Source organism: Vanellus vanellus, assembly GCF_965231255.1.
Source record: "Vanellus vanellus genome assembly, chromosome: 14".
Taxonomy (NCBI): Eukaryota; Metazoa; Chordata; class Aves; order Charadriiformes; family Charadriidae; genus Vanellus; species Vanellus vanellus.
In genome coordinates this window covers 557,294-574,797 of record NC_138919.1, presented here as the reverse complement: position 1 = coordinate 574,797, position 17,504 = coordinate 557,294, and the positions used below count along the sequence as shown (strand labels likewise).

The following is a 17,504-nucleotide window of genomic DNA, read 5'->3' as shown; positions in this document are numbered from 1 at the left end:
GCCCTTTGACCTCACCATGGTATATGGCTTTCTAAGTCTGAGTTTTTCATGGTAGTACAGGAAAAGGCTTTTATAGGAATTATCAAGAGTCCACATGTAACAGTTAGTAAAATCTTTAACAAAATCTTTTTTGGAATGCAGGGATTACAATAAAAAATAGTATAGTTTCCATAATTAAAGACAGCTTTATAACATGAGATAAAAACGCAGTGATTGTTGACAATTGTTTGGCAATGCTTTTGTTTATGCTAACAAACATTGGGAACAAGGTGCTATTTCTGGACAGGGCTCCATATCCTGTTATCTGGAAAATGCTTGAATGGTCAAGCTGACATAAACACCTATATCTCTTCCCTTCCCTCAATTTATTAGCAGATGCATGATATAGTAATGGCACACACTATTTCCTACATCCTGGACCTTTTGTTATTGAAGCATCTTAACAAAAGATTTGGGTTCTCGACTTTAATAGTACTTAGGTTTTAATTTTGGAAGTAGGACTCTGGTACAGACTCTCGCTATGTGCCAACCCAGAGCAAGCAAGTGCCATTGCTTTTAAAATACGTTCCATTCTTATGTGAAAACACAATAAAAGAGAACATGAAATTACTTTCTCTTGAAAGGCACCAGACACATAAAAAGTAATGGGTATTGTTCTCACATTAAGCACAGCAACAGAAAAATCTAACTTATAGCAGAAACCCTATAAAACCTGGAAAAAACTTAATGACAGGGTATAACAAACAAACAAATTGAAAAATGGTGGAGAACCTAAGAGCACAACCTTTGCCTTTTAGCAGAATGGTGGTGGTCAAAAAAGCTGTTTCTTTAAATTTAAATTTACGATTGTAATGCTCAGCATTTCTCTTTTGCATATATCAAAATGCTAGTAAGTATAGAATGACAGTGTTTAAGCTTACTGTGACAAATTAAAATATTTCAAATAAATAAAAATACTGCACCCTGACACTTAACAGACAATGGGTTAAAAAATAAATATTATTATGCTAGGTATTGTCATAACCTCCAGCATTAAAAATATTGTAAATAGCAGTAGAAACGTTTTAAAGAATTGGTTTTACAAAGTCGTAAGAGAAAACTTATCATCCACATCTACTCTGACATTGTTGCACATAAAAAAAAAATATCTAGCAAATAAGAAACGTTTTCTGACAAAAATGCAGCTGAAAACATCATTTTGTGTGTAAAAATGTAACATTCCCTTCTAGATGGCACATTTCCTCACCAAGTAAAATTTAGTTGTAGAAAGTGACTAAAAAGAAGTAAATTATCTATGAATAAAATAACGCATTTAGTCAGATTACCTTGCTTGCTATTTTAATAAATCTATGTAAACTTAACATTTTTGACAATCTATCTTTTCCAGAAAATCATTTCAGGGTGCTGAATCAAAAGGTTTTGTCAATGAGACAGATAACGGACAGACATTTGGATTGGAGGATGCCATGACTGCCGATTCTCCCAGTCAGATGATGTATTTGCATTTCAGCGTGTTATCTTGCTGAGCATTTCAATCTTGCCTGTAATAGAATAGCTACAAACAGGTAATATTTCTGCCCATTTCAATTCTAAAAGTTACTTGATCCTGATGGTTTTTCCTCCTTCTTCTGAAAAAGGACAAGCCTCTGCTGGTACACATATTTATCGGTATGATAGCCATCATATTCATCTGTTTCACAAAGATGAACTATTCATCTAATGTTTGTGAAGTCCTACTAACATGCAAGAAGACTCTTTCCTGTCTTACCTTTATCTGAGTGACATTCCCTTCAAGTTCTGTAGGTGCCTGCAGCTTCCACTTCTCCTTGCCCTCCAAAGCCCGTATGCTCTGAGCAGATCCCGTTGCTTTCCTCCACATCGCTATTCTCCCTTTGTTAGTACCAGCTGCTAAGAGACCTGCCATTCACAAACCTGTTAGGCATTTCATATCTTAAACTTCAGAAAAACAACCCCACATTATAGAAAGTAGCAGGCAGCCTAGCTCTGGTCCTAAGGTACTGAGAAGCTGCCTTCTCACAGCATCCATCTCTCTGCCTTCCTGGAAACCAGCATCCTAGTCCTGGCCTGGAAAAACTTTCTGGAGAAACAATGGGAGAAGTTTCACTTGGCAAGGACCATTTTCTAAACTACCACATGAAGTTATCTTTTGAACGTATCAGACAATTATGTCATTTTAACCATTTAATTTTGAATGGCTGGTTTTGTAGTCACCATGGGCAAATCACCATTGAAAACCATTCTGGCAGACACTAGCTATGCCTATGCTGGCAAACAAGGTGATGCATACAGTAGCTCTGTAGAAAACATCAGTTTTAAGGACCTGACATCCACGCTAGACGTGTTTGGCAAGTTCTACTTTGCATCAGCTCTAGTGTGGGCTCGTAGACTGAATGAACATAACATGCTGAAGTGCATTAGGTGTAGTCCAGGAGAACTTGTACCAGTTCAGGGTCACCAAAGGGAATCCAGCTTGTGTGCCAGAAGACAACTCCCCACTGAGATGAAGTGTGATGAGTATCAAACGATCTCATTGTACCTTCAGAAGCACACGCCTGAGATGAAAGCTTCTACATCACACACTACTGAAACCCTCAGTCACAAGACAAATATACTGAAATGACTATAGGGCACTGAAGCCTGAGGTTTGACAAGGTTTAGGATCCAGAGATCACAGCTGCCATGTTATTTCTTACCTTTAGCGCTGCAGTAAGAAACACAGTTAATACATTCTCCTTCCTCAAAGCCAAATTGCACATCTGGGGAGAGCACATAGTTCTCATCTCGGTCCAAATCCCAGAACCTAAGGTACACAAAACAAGAGTGTTAACAATGCTTTTCCTTCCAGGTGTCTTGCTAAACACAGGCAATAGGATGCTGTCCATGGCATTAATTTGCTATTTCCATAATGCCCAGATCATTCAATTTTTAAAATTAAATTGCCAGCAGCTGCCTCTGGAATGTGAATTTCTTAACAATCTCCTTCCTTTTCCTTTGACTTTTAAACTGCAGCATGTTTTGTGATATTCTGCTATGAAGAAAGAAGTGAGAAGCAAATCCAGCTTTAAGAAAAAAGAAAAGAAAGTAAGTGAGGTCTAGTTGCAATTTTCCTCCTCCCTACTTATGCATCCTCCTCTATTTTAAGAATATTCCTTGGTTAACCAGTAATCCTTTGGATTCCAGATTTATTTTCTAGTACTAAACATTGTCATCAAACATATTCCTCTAGATACTTGGTCTTTATCATATTCTCACAAAATTAACAGATGATTTTGTCTGATAGTAGCAGACAGAGGGTCAAGAAAGCAAACTACTGTTGTTAATCGAACACACCCACTCCCCAAAAGAAGTTAGAGGGAACAGGCAGAGCAAGTCATAGCAAAGACAGGACAAAAAGACTTAATATTTTTTTTTAAAAAGATGCCAAAAGATAAAAACTACAGAACGTGGTAACACAGCAGCACGGCAAAGTAACATACTTAGTTTAAAGAATTAGGGATAGAAGTAATTGAAATACTTGTCTCATGTTACAGTAACAGAGAAACATCCCGAAAAGCAAGCACTTTTTTTCACGTTGCTGATGCTACAATTACCCTAAGAATCAGACAATAACAATGGAAAGAACAGCAAAGCGGCTATCTTTTTCATGCAAAAAACCCAAATGGTTATATTTTCAGAAGAAATCAATAACAACCCTCAGAAAGGAACAGGTTTGGGTAGTACTGCCCGAGAAAATAAAATAACTAGAGAGAAGGAAAGATACAGAATTATTTTTTGCCCTCAAGGAAACAGATTTTTTCATTTCATTTCTCTATTTATTTTCAGAAATAAAATCTGAAAATATTGGTAGTTTTTTCATTATTGTTTAAAAAAAAACAACACACCAAACAACAACAAAAAACAACAGTTCAGTAAAATATTCTGTGCACTGCAGACCGTAAAACTTTTAGCTGGCACTTCTCACGGGCAGCCAGAACATCTTTAAAACAGGATTCTTACCTGATGACCGTCTCGCCTAGTGCTGTAACAACAAGGCTATGGTCTATTAAAATGATGTCTGCAGAATGACCCATCTTCCCACTCAACTTCACCTATAAGGTGAATAAGTAAATAAGTAAATTTACAGAAGGCAGGAGGAACACACTGAAAGACAGCAAGCATCTGAATTTCCTAGGTTGGCTGAAGGGTTAGAATATAACTGGACCTGTCTCTCAGGTCAGATAGACCCATAGTTTCTCTCAGGCAGGGATCACCACTAAATGCATCAAGGATATGATGTATACATTTAATCAAAGAAATCTTGTAGTGGGTTAATTAAGTAGGTAAGGAGCAGTTTTTTCTCTTGTACTACATCTTCTCTTAGAACTTGATAAATTGCTTTAAAATGTGAAATACCAAATCTTACTTCTAGTCAAAAGTAAGTGATGATTAATAAGAAGTGGACGCTCCTGTAATACACAAATGCCCTGTCTTTTTCAATCTTAGAGGGAAGAAAAAAAAAAAAAAAGAAAAAAAAAAAAAGAGTCTTAGGAAGGCAAAGGTTTGGGTTCCCTTTCCCTAAGCAGTATTCTCCAACAGTACAGTATTTAATTTGAGCCAGGGTGATTATAAGCCCTGGATGAGGTCAGTTTGGGTTTTGTCCCTATACAATAACTTTGGGGTCACTATGTTATTATTGCTGACTCTGTGACTGGTGGGTTGTTATTCTTCAAAAGCTTCCCAGCCTTCACAGCTGTGAAAAAACACTTTCACAATGTGAGAACTAAAACACCCTTCAGCTTTGCAGAGAAAGACAATATCACCAAGACAATATCACTACTCCCACTAATCTGAAAGACAAGACAGCTCTGAGCAACCGATGATAATAAAACCAAGGATGCAGATTATCAACTACTTATCCACAAGACATTTTAACAAATATTTGATTATACTGCAATTTTCAATTCTTCTCTAATTCCCTAAGACAAGGTAAATGAAGTGCAAAAGGGTCAAAATGAAAGAAACTAAGAAAAAATAGGAAGGCAAGATGAAAACCACCTTTCCAAATTCAATACCACATCACTCTATTTCACTTTTAAATGAGCATATATTTGCTTATCAAGGTATTACCCGAGAAACAAAAATGAGAGTTGATTCATTTGTAAGCAAAAAAGTGATAATCAAAAACCCCTAACAAATACTTATAAAGATTGAACATTGCAACTTTACCCTGTAGGCTGACTCTTACCTTCATGAGCTCTTCTGCCTCTCCCTCAAGAGTAATTGCATGCAAGGACAACTGCAGGTTCTCTGTTATTACAACTAAAACATCTCTTTCCTCCATGAAGAGCAGCTTTCGGACAAGACTGTCTGTGGACAATACATGCCTTGTCTTTCCTTTCTCATTCACATAATGCACAGAACCTGTAGTACACATGAACAGGGTATAGTTTTCAGACAACAGTTTTTAGCTACGAAAATCAAAGTTGCTGCTTTCTACTTTAATAAAATATTGCTCAAGTGCTGAAAAGATAAAAATAACCACAATTCTTTTGTCTTCTACTTTGTCCCAGGATACAGACTACAACAGTGGACCAGAGCAATAAAATAAAACTTACTCACTTTTTCCCTGTCTAGGAAATCCAGAGGGGAATCATTTAAATGCAACCATTTAAATAATTTTAAACGAAAAGTAAACTTTCTGCATATGTATGCATGAATAATGGTTTCTGAAATCTTCAGTATTAATAATAATTTGTGAAAGAAGAACGGCAGCTAAGAATTGGTATGATTTACAGCAGTCTAGATTATAGAAAGCTGTGGGTATGAAGTTCCTCATTGTTTAGAAACGCTCCACCACACACACTAAATACAGCTTTCCTACATTAATTTCACAAGCAAATGGGATAATGTCTTTCTGAGAACACTGACAACATAGCGTGTGACTTGGCAACTACAACTCATACATTAAAACTCAACATTAAAACATACTACAACTCAACATTAAAAGCCATTATCATTTTGCTAACTTGTAATACTGTATAAATCATGCACAGGTCTACCCAGTGAAAAACCTAGAATTATTGTAGCAGCTGCAAATGGTATTACAGAAGTCACCCAGATGAATGAAGTCATCAAAATCTGATAGATCTTCTGCCACACACACATACATATTTTTTTAGCAAAACATATTATATAAATGTGACATTTCAAACTAGTGCAAATCAAAAACCCTATGAAATGAAATAATTTCTTCCCCCAAAAGCTGAAGTAGAAAACACAAATGTATAAGAATGAACATTAAGAATCCATGCTAGTGTTGCACCCAAGAGGCAATATGATGCATCCAATTAAAAAGAATGTTTTAACTTCCAAAACTGTTGCAAATATATTATCGTCTACATTCCAACTACATAAAAAAAAAATTCAAACTGCTCTCCCACCTCCTCCCACACTGCTACATTTTCTCCCTGAAATAAAAGACTGAACAGATAACTTCATTCATCTCTCTTGTTAAATCATAGAATGGTTTGGGTTGGAAGGGACCTTGAAGATCACCTAATTGCACCCCCCTGCCCTGGGCAGGGACACCTCCCACCAGCCAAGGTTGCTCCCAGCCCCGTCCAACCTGGCCTACAGCTTCTCGGGGCAACCTGCGCCAGGGGCTCACCGCCCGCACAGGAAAGAATTTCTTCCTGATATCTAATCTAAATCTCCCCTCTGTCAGTTTGAAGCCACTACTCCTCATCCTGTCACTCCATGCCCTTGTAAAAAGTCCCTCTCCAGCTTTCCTGTAGCCCCCCTTCAGATACTGGAAGGCTGCTGTAAGGTCTCCCCGGAGCCTTCTCTTCTCCAGGCTGAACATCCCCAACTCTCAGCCTGTCCTCCCAGCAGAGGGGCTCCAGACCTCGGAGCATCTTTGTGGTCTCCTCTGGACCCACTCCAACAGGTCCATGTCCTTCTGCTGTTGGGACTCCCAGTGCTGGAGGCAGCACTGCAGGGGGGTCTCCCCAGAGTGCAGCAGAGGGGCAGAATCCCCTCCCTCGCCCTGGCGGCCACACTGCGGGGGATGCAGCCCAGGATGCCGGGGGCTTTCTGGGCTCCAGGTGCACATTGCCAGGTCATGTCCAGCTTTTCATCCACCAGTACCGTCAGTTCCGTCTCTGCAGGACTGTTCTCGACCCATTCATCACCTAGACTGTACAGATACTGGGGACTGTTGGCATGGTTCTCCAGTGTAGTATTTTCTATCACACAGATACCTGTTTATTGTAGTAATGCTTTGCAGTAACCGATCACCTACTGAATCTCAGTTTTATGGCACCTTTTACAAGAAACAGACAGTCCCTTGATTTTAGTTGCCATCTGAAATTGTTTAAGTTAAATTAACCTCTGTACTCGGATATTACCATACAAAGTATTAAGTACCTCACAGACAACACTACCTGCTATTTTGAAGCTATTTAGGCAGTTAGGGAGAGGGTTATAGCTTTCTGCATAACTTTAAGGAAGTTTTCACACTGTATCACACAAGAGACTAATCTCAAAAATTAACAAATCTGAGCTAATTAATTAGAGCAAATAATCCAGAGATTCTAACGATAAAAAGCAGCAGGAAGCATATACTGTTTAGGAAACACAAAGGGGACCAGAAGAGGATTATTACTCATGACCTAAAATGTCTGCAGTGAAGACAAATGAGAGTGTGATGAGTAAAAATATCAGGAAGATTTCCACTATTCAGGTTATGTCCCAATACCTGTGCCAGTCGTCTCAAACATGATAATTCTTTGTGATGATGATTCTTTGTGCTCATAGAAAGTGTTGCAAAACAACCTCCGAAAATTGTTATCAGTTCAGGTGTCCTCTCTTCAGATAAACATCTCGTGTGACATATTACCTGAACTGCACTGTTTTAGTGCAATGATCAGTGTTCTGGAAGCATCAAAAAGTATGTAGACTAATAAAATACTTGAAACTTGGGAGGTTTTTTTCATTTTGTTTTGGGCTTTTTTGAGATGTTTAATTGTTTATTTTGTTTTGCTTTAAAAAATGCTCTATTGTCTTTAGTCAAGACTCTTTTGAGATATTTAAAAGCATGCAATAAGAACATGGGGGGGTTAAACTCATTTTTATTAAACAAGTTTGTGCTGAGAATCCATACCTTAGAAGAAATTTACAGGTCACATTGAAACCCTATGAAAACTTTAACTGATTCTGAAGTTAGGGCAGATCACTAACTCAATAAAGAACCAGGTCCAGAATACATATGGCCAAATCAACCTAGGCAACGAGACTGCTCAAAAGAAACAGTGTCATTTGACCGAAACTTGACAAGTTTGAACAGGAGACCCAAGAAACAAGATGCGAAGCACACCCACGTGCAGTACTCTGAGCCTGGCCCTAGATGGAGCTGTGGACCACCACTACAGCTGCTCTGAAAGCGAGGATGTCACAGGCACAGCCGCTCAAAGATTCTCTCCTTCTACGTTTAAGAAGTGCCCCGTACCCCTTTTTCATTTAAATGATTCATATCTAGTAAAGAGGCTTGTAACTCACAAACCAAGTGAAGGTACAGCCCCCTGTTCTGCCAAGCAAAGATACAGCTGGAGAAGGGCACTCCTGCAATCACATGGAAGCTATACCGGTTTCTACCAGAAACACGCTCATTACAATACCCGTCACATAGATTCTGGCTCCTCTCCAAAGAGTTAACAGGTTAGAGAAACAGAAGGCATCATGAGAGCTGGGGTAGGAAGAAAACGAGCTGGGAGCAAACTAGTACCCAGAACAGTAAAAGGGAGAGGGAAAGAAAAATGGCAGGGAAGAAAACTAAAGAAACAGATATTCATACTTTTTTGCAGACTGCAGCATCATTTCAAAGCATAAGAAAAAAAAAAGGAAAAAGGCAAATTAATAATTTATTTTAAAAGGTTTGTTCTAGCAGCATTTGCATATTTCTAGAAAAAAAAAAACACAGCTTATGCATTATTTTGAAGCTTTGCACAAAATTCTGATAACTCCTAATTTTATTTACACTTAGGTGTTAGAAATCACTTTCCTTACACTCACTTCTTCAGGAACCTGACTAATCCAATACCTTTGCTGCCCTTTTGGAGAGGACTCACCCTGAAGATGCTAAGATTTTAATAATTTTATTCATTTCTTCTTACCAAGCATTCTTCAACTCCTATGGATCCTCTATCCTGTTGGATCTACGAATACAATGGGTATATGAACATACTCCAGATGCTGGATACATGAAAACAGGACTATAATGCACTGAGCTATTTTGACGCTTTAAGGAGACAAATTTTCAGCAGGCTGTAAAAGTAGTTTTGCTCTTACCATCTATCAAAGTAATGAAGAAGGACAGTCCTTCCTGGAGTCCCATTTTCAGAGGTGCTCCTGTTCCAGCTTTTCTCCAGTTAAACATATCCAAGGCCTTCTCATCACCACCCACAGCTGCTTTCGCCAGCTGTATAAAGTCCCTGCAAACACAGAGACTTAATTTCCAATTTCTTACATAACAGAGTACTTTCCCTCTCCAAGAACGGATGAGTAGTTAATAAAACATAGTGTAAAGAGCAAATAAAGATGTTTCATACACTGACTGGAAAAAGGACATCCTCAAAAAGAAACAAAGTAAAATTTTAATATTGGTTTTCATTTGCATTGTTTCACCTTTTTTTCCATAAGCATTATTATTTCTACAATGATGTGAAACAGAAGTGGCCCAGACAAGGAATTTATTTTTTTTTGCTACAGTTGTTGACTTTCTTGTGTGGAAAGGCAAGAAATAATAATGTTTAAGAACTGACTTTTAATTTAATTATTCTTGCCAATAATTTCATGGATAATTGTGTTTTCCGTATGCCTTCTGCTTTACACAATCAGCAACATTGCTAATTAGAAGAACTAAGGGAAGAAGAAGCAACAGCAACAGAGAGAACGGTATGGGCAAAAGGAAGGTCTGTTCCTGCATACAGGACACAAATAGCCAGCTACTAAATCACAGAATCACAGAATTTTCAGTTGGAAGGGACCCAGAGTTGGAAGGGACCTCTAGAGATCATCTAGTTCCACCCCCCTGCTAAAGCAGGATTGCCCAGAGCACATTACTCAGGACTGCATCCAGGCGGGTCTTGAACATCTCCAGAGAAGGGGACTCCACAACCTCCCTGGGCAGCCTGTGCCACTGCTCTGTCACCCTCACCGTAAAGAAGTTTTTCTGTGTATTTGAACGGAACTTCCTGTGTTCTAACTTGTGCCCATTACCCCTCGTCCTGTCACTGGGAACCATTGAAAAGAGCCTGGCTCCATCCTCCTTCAGCCCACCCTTTAGATACTTGTACGCCATAATAAGGTCTCCCCTCAGCCTTCTCTTCTCCAGGCTAAAGAGTCCCAGCTCTCTCAGCCTTTCCTCATAAGGGAGATGCTCCAAGCCCTTAATCATCTTAGTTGCCCTTTGCTGGACTCGCTCCAGCAGTTCCCTGTCCCTCTTGAACTGGGGACCCCAAAATTGGACACAGTATTCCAGTTGTGGCCTCACCAGTGCCGAGTAGAGGGGGAGAATGACCTCCCTCGACCTACTGGCCACACTCTTCCCTATGCAGCCCAGGATTCCATTGGCCTTTTTGGCGACAAGGGCACATTGCTGGGCCATGGATAATTTACTGTCTACCACAACTCCCAGATCCTTCTCCTCTGAGCTACTTCCCAGCAGTTCTGCCCCTAACCTGTACTGGTGCCTAGCATTCTTCCTCCCCAGGTGCAGGACCTTGCACTTGGTTTTGTTGAACCTCATTAGGTTCTTGAACCTCATTAGGTTCTAAAGTGGAGAAGAGGTGTTGAACCTCATTAGTTTCTAAAGTGGAGAAGAACTTGGAAATAAAGGACAGCTAGGATAAGAACTTTTTTATATATATATATTTTAAAAAAAAAAAAAAAAAAAGGTTTGTCTGTCTGGGAGTAGAATTTTCATTCTGTGGAACAGAAGACCTGGTCTACCGGAGCCCTGAGGGGGCACCATACTTACTCGCCGGGAGGGGGTGGTCGAAAGACACAGTGGGACAGACATTTTCCATACTCTTGTTTCAGCAGGGCAGGACCCTGCACTCTGCCTCGCTGATCCATTCGCCACAGAACCAGGACACCATGCTAGAAAAGACAACAGTTCTTTCATTACACTTTGCACACCAATGAGAATCCAGACTCCATCTACTCAGTGCACATAAAAATTAACATTTTATTGACAGAGCAACACCTTTCCTTTCATTTAGTTGACACATAATTACTCTCGCTTAAAACTAAGCCACAAGGAATACAAATTATCTTTAACATTTTATTATTTGCTTATTTAAAATCAAGCTATCTAAAAAAGCTTGTTGGTCATATCCATTCCTAGTAAAATGACACTGCCAGAGGAATTACATGGAACAGCCTTGACTTCCTCTGCAAGTAGCAGATGCAAGTATCTGCCTAGGTAACTCTCTTTCCACTTTTTTCCTGCAAGTAGTCTGATTGCTAAAAGAAAATATCTTGAGATAAAGGATAGTAAAGCATAAGATATGCATCCCTGAATAAGTGCGTATAACACTGATACAAATGATTAGACACATGAAGTCACAGGACGCAGATAATCTAAGGAAAGAATTTCAGAATTCCTGGAGCTTTCCTCTTCTTTCAGAGTAGACATTCATCTAGAACAAGAATTCATTTTTAGAAACAGAACTTGGTAACTAGAAGAATCACAGACGCTAAAGAAAAGAAGACTCGTTAGCTAATTAACTCAAAAGTAGTCAATATAAGTTGGCTCTCAGAGTCTGGCACAGGTTCTGAAGGTAGCACGCCTTTTGCAGTGCCAGCTCCGAATGAGCATCAGCCCCCTGGTGACGGGAAAAAACAGAGAAGGCAAAGAAGCAAAAAGACAGTTGAGCATGACATACACGTTAACTGTCCCAACAAACTGACTTACGCTACAGCCTCACAGCTGGAATTTTAAGATTATTATTTATTGTTGTTACTATGTTAGTGCTTAGGGAACCAAATTGCATTTGGAGGCTCTCTGTGTAAGAACTACATGAAAACAGCAGCAACAATTTGCAATATCAAGTTCAATCCCATTTATTTCATTAAGGTAGATAACAATAAAGTGGTATTATAATTTGCTCTATTTTTCTTTATTGTTTTCAGTGAAGTATATAGTAGCAGTGGTAGCTCTAAACAATTATTCTTCACAATTCTAACTAGAAGCCACGCAAGATGCAGCTGAAGCCTTCCAAGGTAACATTTCCTCCTTTTGTTCAAGAATCAAAGTCCTCACTTCTTTTCACTTATTATCATCACTAAGATGATAATATTTATACCACCCAAAACTGTTTACCATGAAATGCTGTCTCTTACAGATTAAAGAATGTGACACAGCTGTGCATCTGCGAAACCACCGTACTTCCCTTCCAAGAGGCCACTTGCCATTCATACATCGTTTGCTGGTTACCCCTGGAAATCACAGGATCCTATCATCTGAAAGTTCATGTCCTGTTGGGTCCTCCTCTCCCTTTTCCCTCAGCTTTAAACGTCACCAAATTCCAGGGATCTCAACTAAGAAAATCCACACCATTTATAAGCTGGAGGAAAAGCCTGCAGCTTTATGAAGTTGTTGACCTTCCTTCCATCCCATTCTACATATCCCATTCTGTATCCAGATAACATAGCTGCAAACTCAGTGCTGAGTTTGGAACACATGAGATTGGAAATAAAAAAGCTCACTACCTGTTCTAAGTGTGACTGGTTATAGACAGGATGCAGAACTGGTCTGTGGGCAAATGGTATTTGAAAAGGACAAAGAGCATTGACCTTATAATCTATAAGATTTACTCAAAAGGTATCCTGTATCTTCTCTATCGTTCTTAACAACCCAAAGCTTTAGCTTCTTGTCGTAAAGGCCATTTGCCTTATAAATAGGCTTTCATTATAGAAAGCAACTAGATCCTTAGAGTTCTTTTGTGTGATTGAAACCTGGAAGCCATCCATGTTATTTGTTACTTAAAACACAAATTAAGAGCTTCAGATTTTCACAGCATCCAATTCCAACTTTAAGAAGTTATTTTCAAATAATTTTCTTGCAACTCAGGATTTATGATGACTGGATGTTCTCAGCTGAGTATTGAAGTCCCAGTGAAGATCAAACAGAAACCAAACCAGGGCTCAAATATTTATCTTCTTTCCAAGGGTACTCCTCTAATATAAGTGTGATCCTGGCAACACTAACCTAACGGAAGTTACCTGAATACATACCTTCATGGAAAACATTTTAAAAATAAACTTAAAAGCTATTGGGAAAGAGGTAGGAAATCACACGTAACTATGCTGCACATCAGAGCACGGTATATGAGACGGAGTGTGGAAGACGAGGGATGCGTGAGCCCACCCAGTGCGCTACTGGGGAGACGCACCCTTGGAGCTCGGTGCAGGATGCTGAACCAGCTGCGCACCCAACCGCAGGAGCCTGGGCTCTGAGCAGGGCTGATAGCTCACACACACACACACAGCTGCAGGCTTTTAAGGACCTACATTTCACCACAGAGTAAGTACCTTGAACTGCGCTCAGCTGTGTGTTTCAGCCTCCACAGGGGATAGCACGGCTATTTTGCAATAAGGAACTTTTCTGAGTTCAACTGTGCTGCTGTTGCATCTATCACGGTTGGTCTTTCCAACTACAGCAACTGAAGCTACGTGAAACTGAAGAGCATTCATGTCAACACACGCACAGGTTGTGTTTTGTCATGTTAAGGAATTTCCTTGAAAGCACTTCTTATTCTACTTTGATTAGAGGACCAGTTAGGATGAGTCTATAAAATTGTTAAATTTGCCTGTAAGAACAGCTATATCTGTTTTAAGATACTTCATTGCTGTGATCTGACACCAAATAAATCAATTTGAACAGAAGTTTGTTCATAATTGTAGGGTTAATGTAAGCCGTGGCTACATTAATGTATTATCTCTGTATAAATAAGGCCTCAGTTATACCATGTGTCCTGTTCTTTTGGCTGAGCAGCACCTCCTCTTTTCTAATAAAGAGGAGGATAAAATCATTTTTGACTCAATTTTGAATTTCTGCATTACTGTCAAATGCAGGAACAGAATTTTATAAATGACAATTTAAAATTGTATTTTCCTCTGACTCATATAGGTAAGAATTCCCAAAGAGCAGAACTTAAATTCTTGGACAAGCTCAAGTTTATCTCAGGGAAAATACAGAAAAAACTAGCTTTTTTTTTTCTTTTTTCATTTGCTGATTGAAGAACTGGGAAAACCAGAATCTTCTAGGAAGACTTAATCCTGAATACTAAATATTCAATAGCTACTTTCTCATTCTGCTATGTAAAATGACAACCAGCTCATCAAGAAATAGACTGTCACATTTCAAGTATTTCCACAACATATTTTCCATACGATAACTTTGACTCACTTTTAGAGTATTAATAAAAACAGAACAAGAGAGATCAGCGTGGGTTTTCTGTACTTAAGTGAGCATTGCTATGCACTCACTATGGATGAATATGTTGCAGCTGGAATGTGTTTCTCAACATCTGGGCTTTATTCTGGAGTCTGCCACAAAATTCGTGCATAGACAGGAGCAAATAATTCAAATTGCCTCGATTACCAGACCCATTAAATAGCCCTAAACCCTCATCTACTGCTCAGCACATACTGAGATTAGATACACTTTTATCGAAAGAGAAATTGGTAAAACTGCAAGAAGTACTGTAGAAAAAGTTAAAACACTGAGACTTGATTTTACACCCTAACGTTTTTAATTGGTATCTAAAGTGAGGAAATTTATCACCCCTGCAACCATCCCTTCCCCTATCAATCCATTCTGTAATCCGTTCCCATCAGAGGGCTCGCAACACTGTGTTCCATATCAAACACATATTTGGCATTTCAACTACCCACCCGATCACCAGACACGAGGCAGGTGCCATTGGTACTCCAGTTTAGGACTGTAATTTTGGCATCATGATTCGGTGGGACAGCATGGTGCTCCTTGTCTTGTTTGTTCAGTATCACAACTTCTCCCGTCTCCCAGCCTGCTGCAAGAATTGGTCTGGAAGGGTGCCAGGAAAGTGATGTGACCTGGAAGCTTCTTTCAACGTGCGCATCGGACACATGTTCTCCCTGCAAATGGAAATAAAGTGCAAGCTCAATACAATGGAAACTCAGTACAAGGATGCAGCTAAACCTTCAGATCCGCTTCCCAGTCAACAAGATATTTTTCTGTGGTAAAGGACTGGCATGTAACAGCTTTCTGCAAGAGCTATGAAGTGGTTACACAAATTCTCTTTACAGCTTTTTCACGTGCATAAAAATCTGCTACAACATGCAGTACATCCACGTGAAAATTGCTAATGAAAACACAGCAGTGTCAAGTGACTGCCTCACTCTGCTTTGCCAGGCTGCTCTTCCCTCACGGCATATGTGAGCAGCTCTCTTGGAGTATCACGCTTTTACTCCTGTAGGAAAGATAAGAAGGCTTCGAGCATATTTCACGGCAAAAAAAAAACAACTTTAGAAAAAGAATAAATCACCTCACTGAGGACACAGAACAATCTAATGCTTTAATAGCTCTTAAAGGCAGACCCTCCTTTGTACATGGTTTGCAATAATATTTCAGGCAATTCATTTAACCTCCCTATGTATTTATTTTTCCATTTGTAAAATTTTGATGACAATTTTTCATAATACACTTTGAGAAGTGTACATTTTATAGGCTACTCATATTAACAGACTCAAATGTTTCCAGTACATCTGCTGCTAGATAGCTTGTAGTATCATTTCCCTAAATAACACACTTTTTTTCCTGAAAATTATGCAAACCAAAGACCTACGCAAACCTCTCGCATAAAGTTTAGAGTATGCAAAGGAAATATCTCTCTACAGACAGAAACCATACTAGGAAACAACCTACTCAAATGGAACAAATGGGGTGCAGCAAATCAGCTCAGTCTCAAGGTGGAGGGATAATTTTTTTAATTTACATTTCTTAGTACAATTTACTTAGAGATTTAAAAAAAAAAAAAAACAACAAGCAGCAGCGTGTGTCCATTTTACTTATAGGCCTGAAATTCTCTTTCTATAAGAAGTAAAAAGCAAATTGGTAACCATCACAAACAAGACTCAAAGGCTGTAAAAACTAAATTTCAATGGAAAGATGAAAGATCAATTTAATTCATGGAGACCTTTTTATAAAATATATGTAATCAGTAGCTGATGAATCTGACATGTCCTAGATAGCATGGGACACAGACAGTAATTAAAATCCAGAGAGAGGGCTTCAAGTAGTATAAGTAAGGCTGCAAATACATATATATGTATAAAAATGAAAAAAAGCAAAAGCCCAAAAGAAAAGTTACTGATTATTCACTTGTTCCAGGTAGATATCCACGCAGCCCCCAGATGCTGTGCTGATGGAAGCAACTGCCAGGAGTGGATGAAGCGGGTGCCATACTATATGAGATGGGGAGGCAACTGAGTCGGGAGCTTCTGTTCGATGATCCACGTACACAGCCATAACAGAAGCTGTCACAGACTGCAAACCTGTACAAGAAAAACAAACGTTTCTAACAGGAATGTTTAAGTATATAATATATATACATATATGCTATATGATTTATAATATATACGATATATAATAACAAGTATGCTTAAAAAATTGGGAAAAACTAAAGCTACGGCATCGTCTTGTTAATGCATGCTACACAGGCATGAGAAAGGTCAAAGTGGTATTTTTAAAAAATACAGAGGAATAATGAGCTTTGTAGTCTGTAGATTCCCAGTGCACACAGTGTAGTACCAACCTCTCACCAGTGGCTTGTGCTGGGTTATTTCAGAGGATTCCGCAATAACTCAGAATTTACCAGAAAGCTACTTCCCATGCTTCGCATCTGAAGATGTGAATTACCACACAGACAGAGCAATTTTAGTGGTAAAGTCTCATATCTCGGTTTTCAAAGTGAATTTTAATAGTTGTCACCACTTGGGAGCTTGTACTATTGAAATTCCGCAAGACTGCTGTAACTCATACTATCTGTTACCTACATTTGAATTATCTATGTCTGAATTAAAATAATAAGTGCTGATGTTCCAAGGAAAAGAACCTGATAATCCTTAATCTCTTATATAGAGAGATGGTCTTTGGGATTTGTGTTGCGTGATCCTATTGGCTTGGTTTCAAAAGAAAAATAGCTGGAGAAAAACACCTCAAGAGTTATTAGCAAATAATGCCAAGACCTGGTGAAAGAAATCAAACCATAAAAAAAACCAAACCAAAACAAACAAACAAACAAACAAAAAAAAAAAAAACAGAAAAACCCCAACACAAAACAAAAAAATACCGTGAAAGGTTTAAAAAGACTCCTTTGACATTTCAGAAGAACAGACATTTTCTGTGCAGCTTAAAGGATGAGTTAAGGACCTGCAGACACACATATGCACAGCAGTGT

At 38.9% G+C, this 17,504-nt stretch overlaps 1 protein-coding gene across 1 annotated transcript in view; it reads right to left on the bottom strand.

Annotated features, from left to right (window-relative positions):
* Window positions 1-16,573, bottom strand: part of IFT140 (intraflagellar transport 140) — a gene marked incomplete at its 5' end in the record, with an annotated part of 83,734 nt that extends 67,161 nt beyond the window's left edge. Inside the window, 8 exons of the mRNA XM_082490593.1 lie at window positions 1,769-1,917; window positions 2,715-2,821; window positions 4,018-4,109; window positions 5,246-5,421; window positions 9,346-9,488; window positions 11,036-11,157; window positions 14,959-15,180; window positions 16,427-16,573. Coding sequence (XP_082346719.1) covers window positions 1,769-1,917; window positions 2,715-2,821; window positions 4,018-4,109; window positions 5,246-5,421; window positions 9,346-9,488; window positions 11,036-11,157; window positions 14,959-15,180; window positions 16,427-16,573 — 1,158 coding nt within the window. The remainder of the gene's footprint in view (window positions 1-1,768; window positions 1,918-2,714; window positions 2,822-4,017; window positions 4,110-5,245; window positions 5,422-9,345; window positions 9,489-11,035; window positions 11,158-14,958; window positions 15,181-16,426) is intronic.
* Window positions 16,574-17,504: the final 931 nt, after the last annotated feature.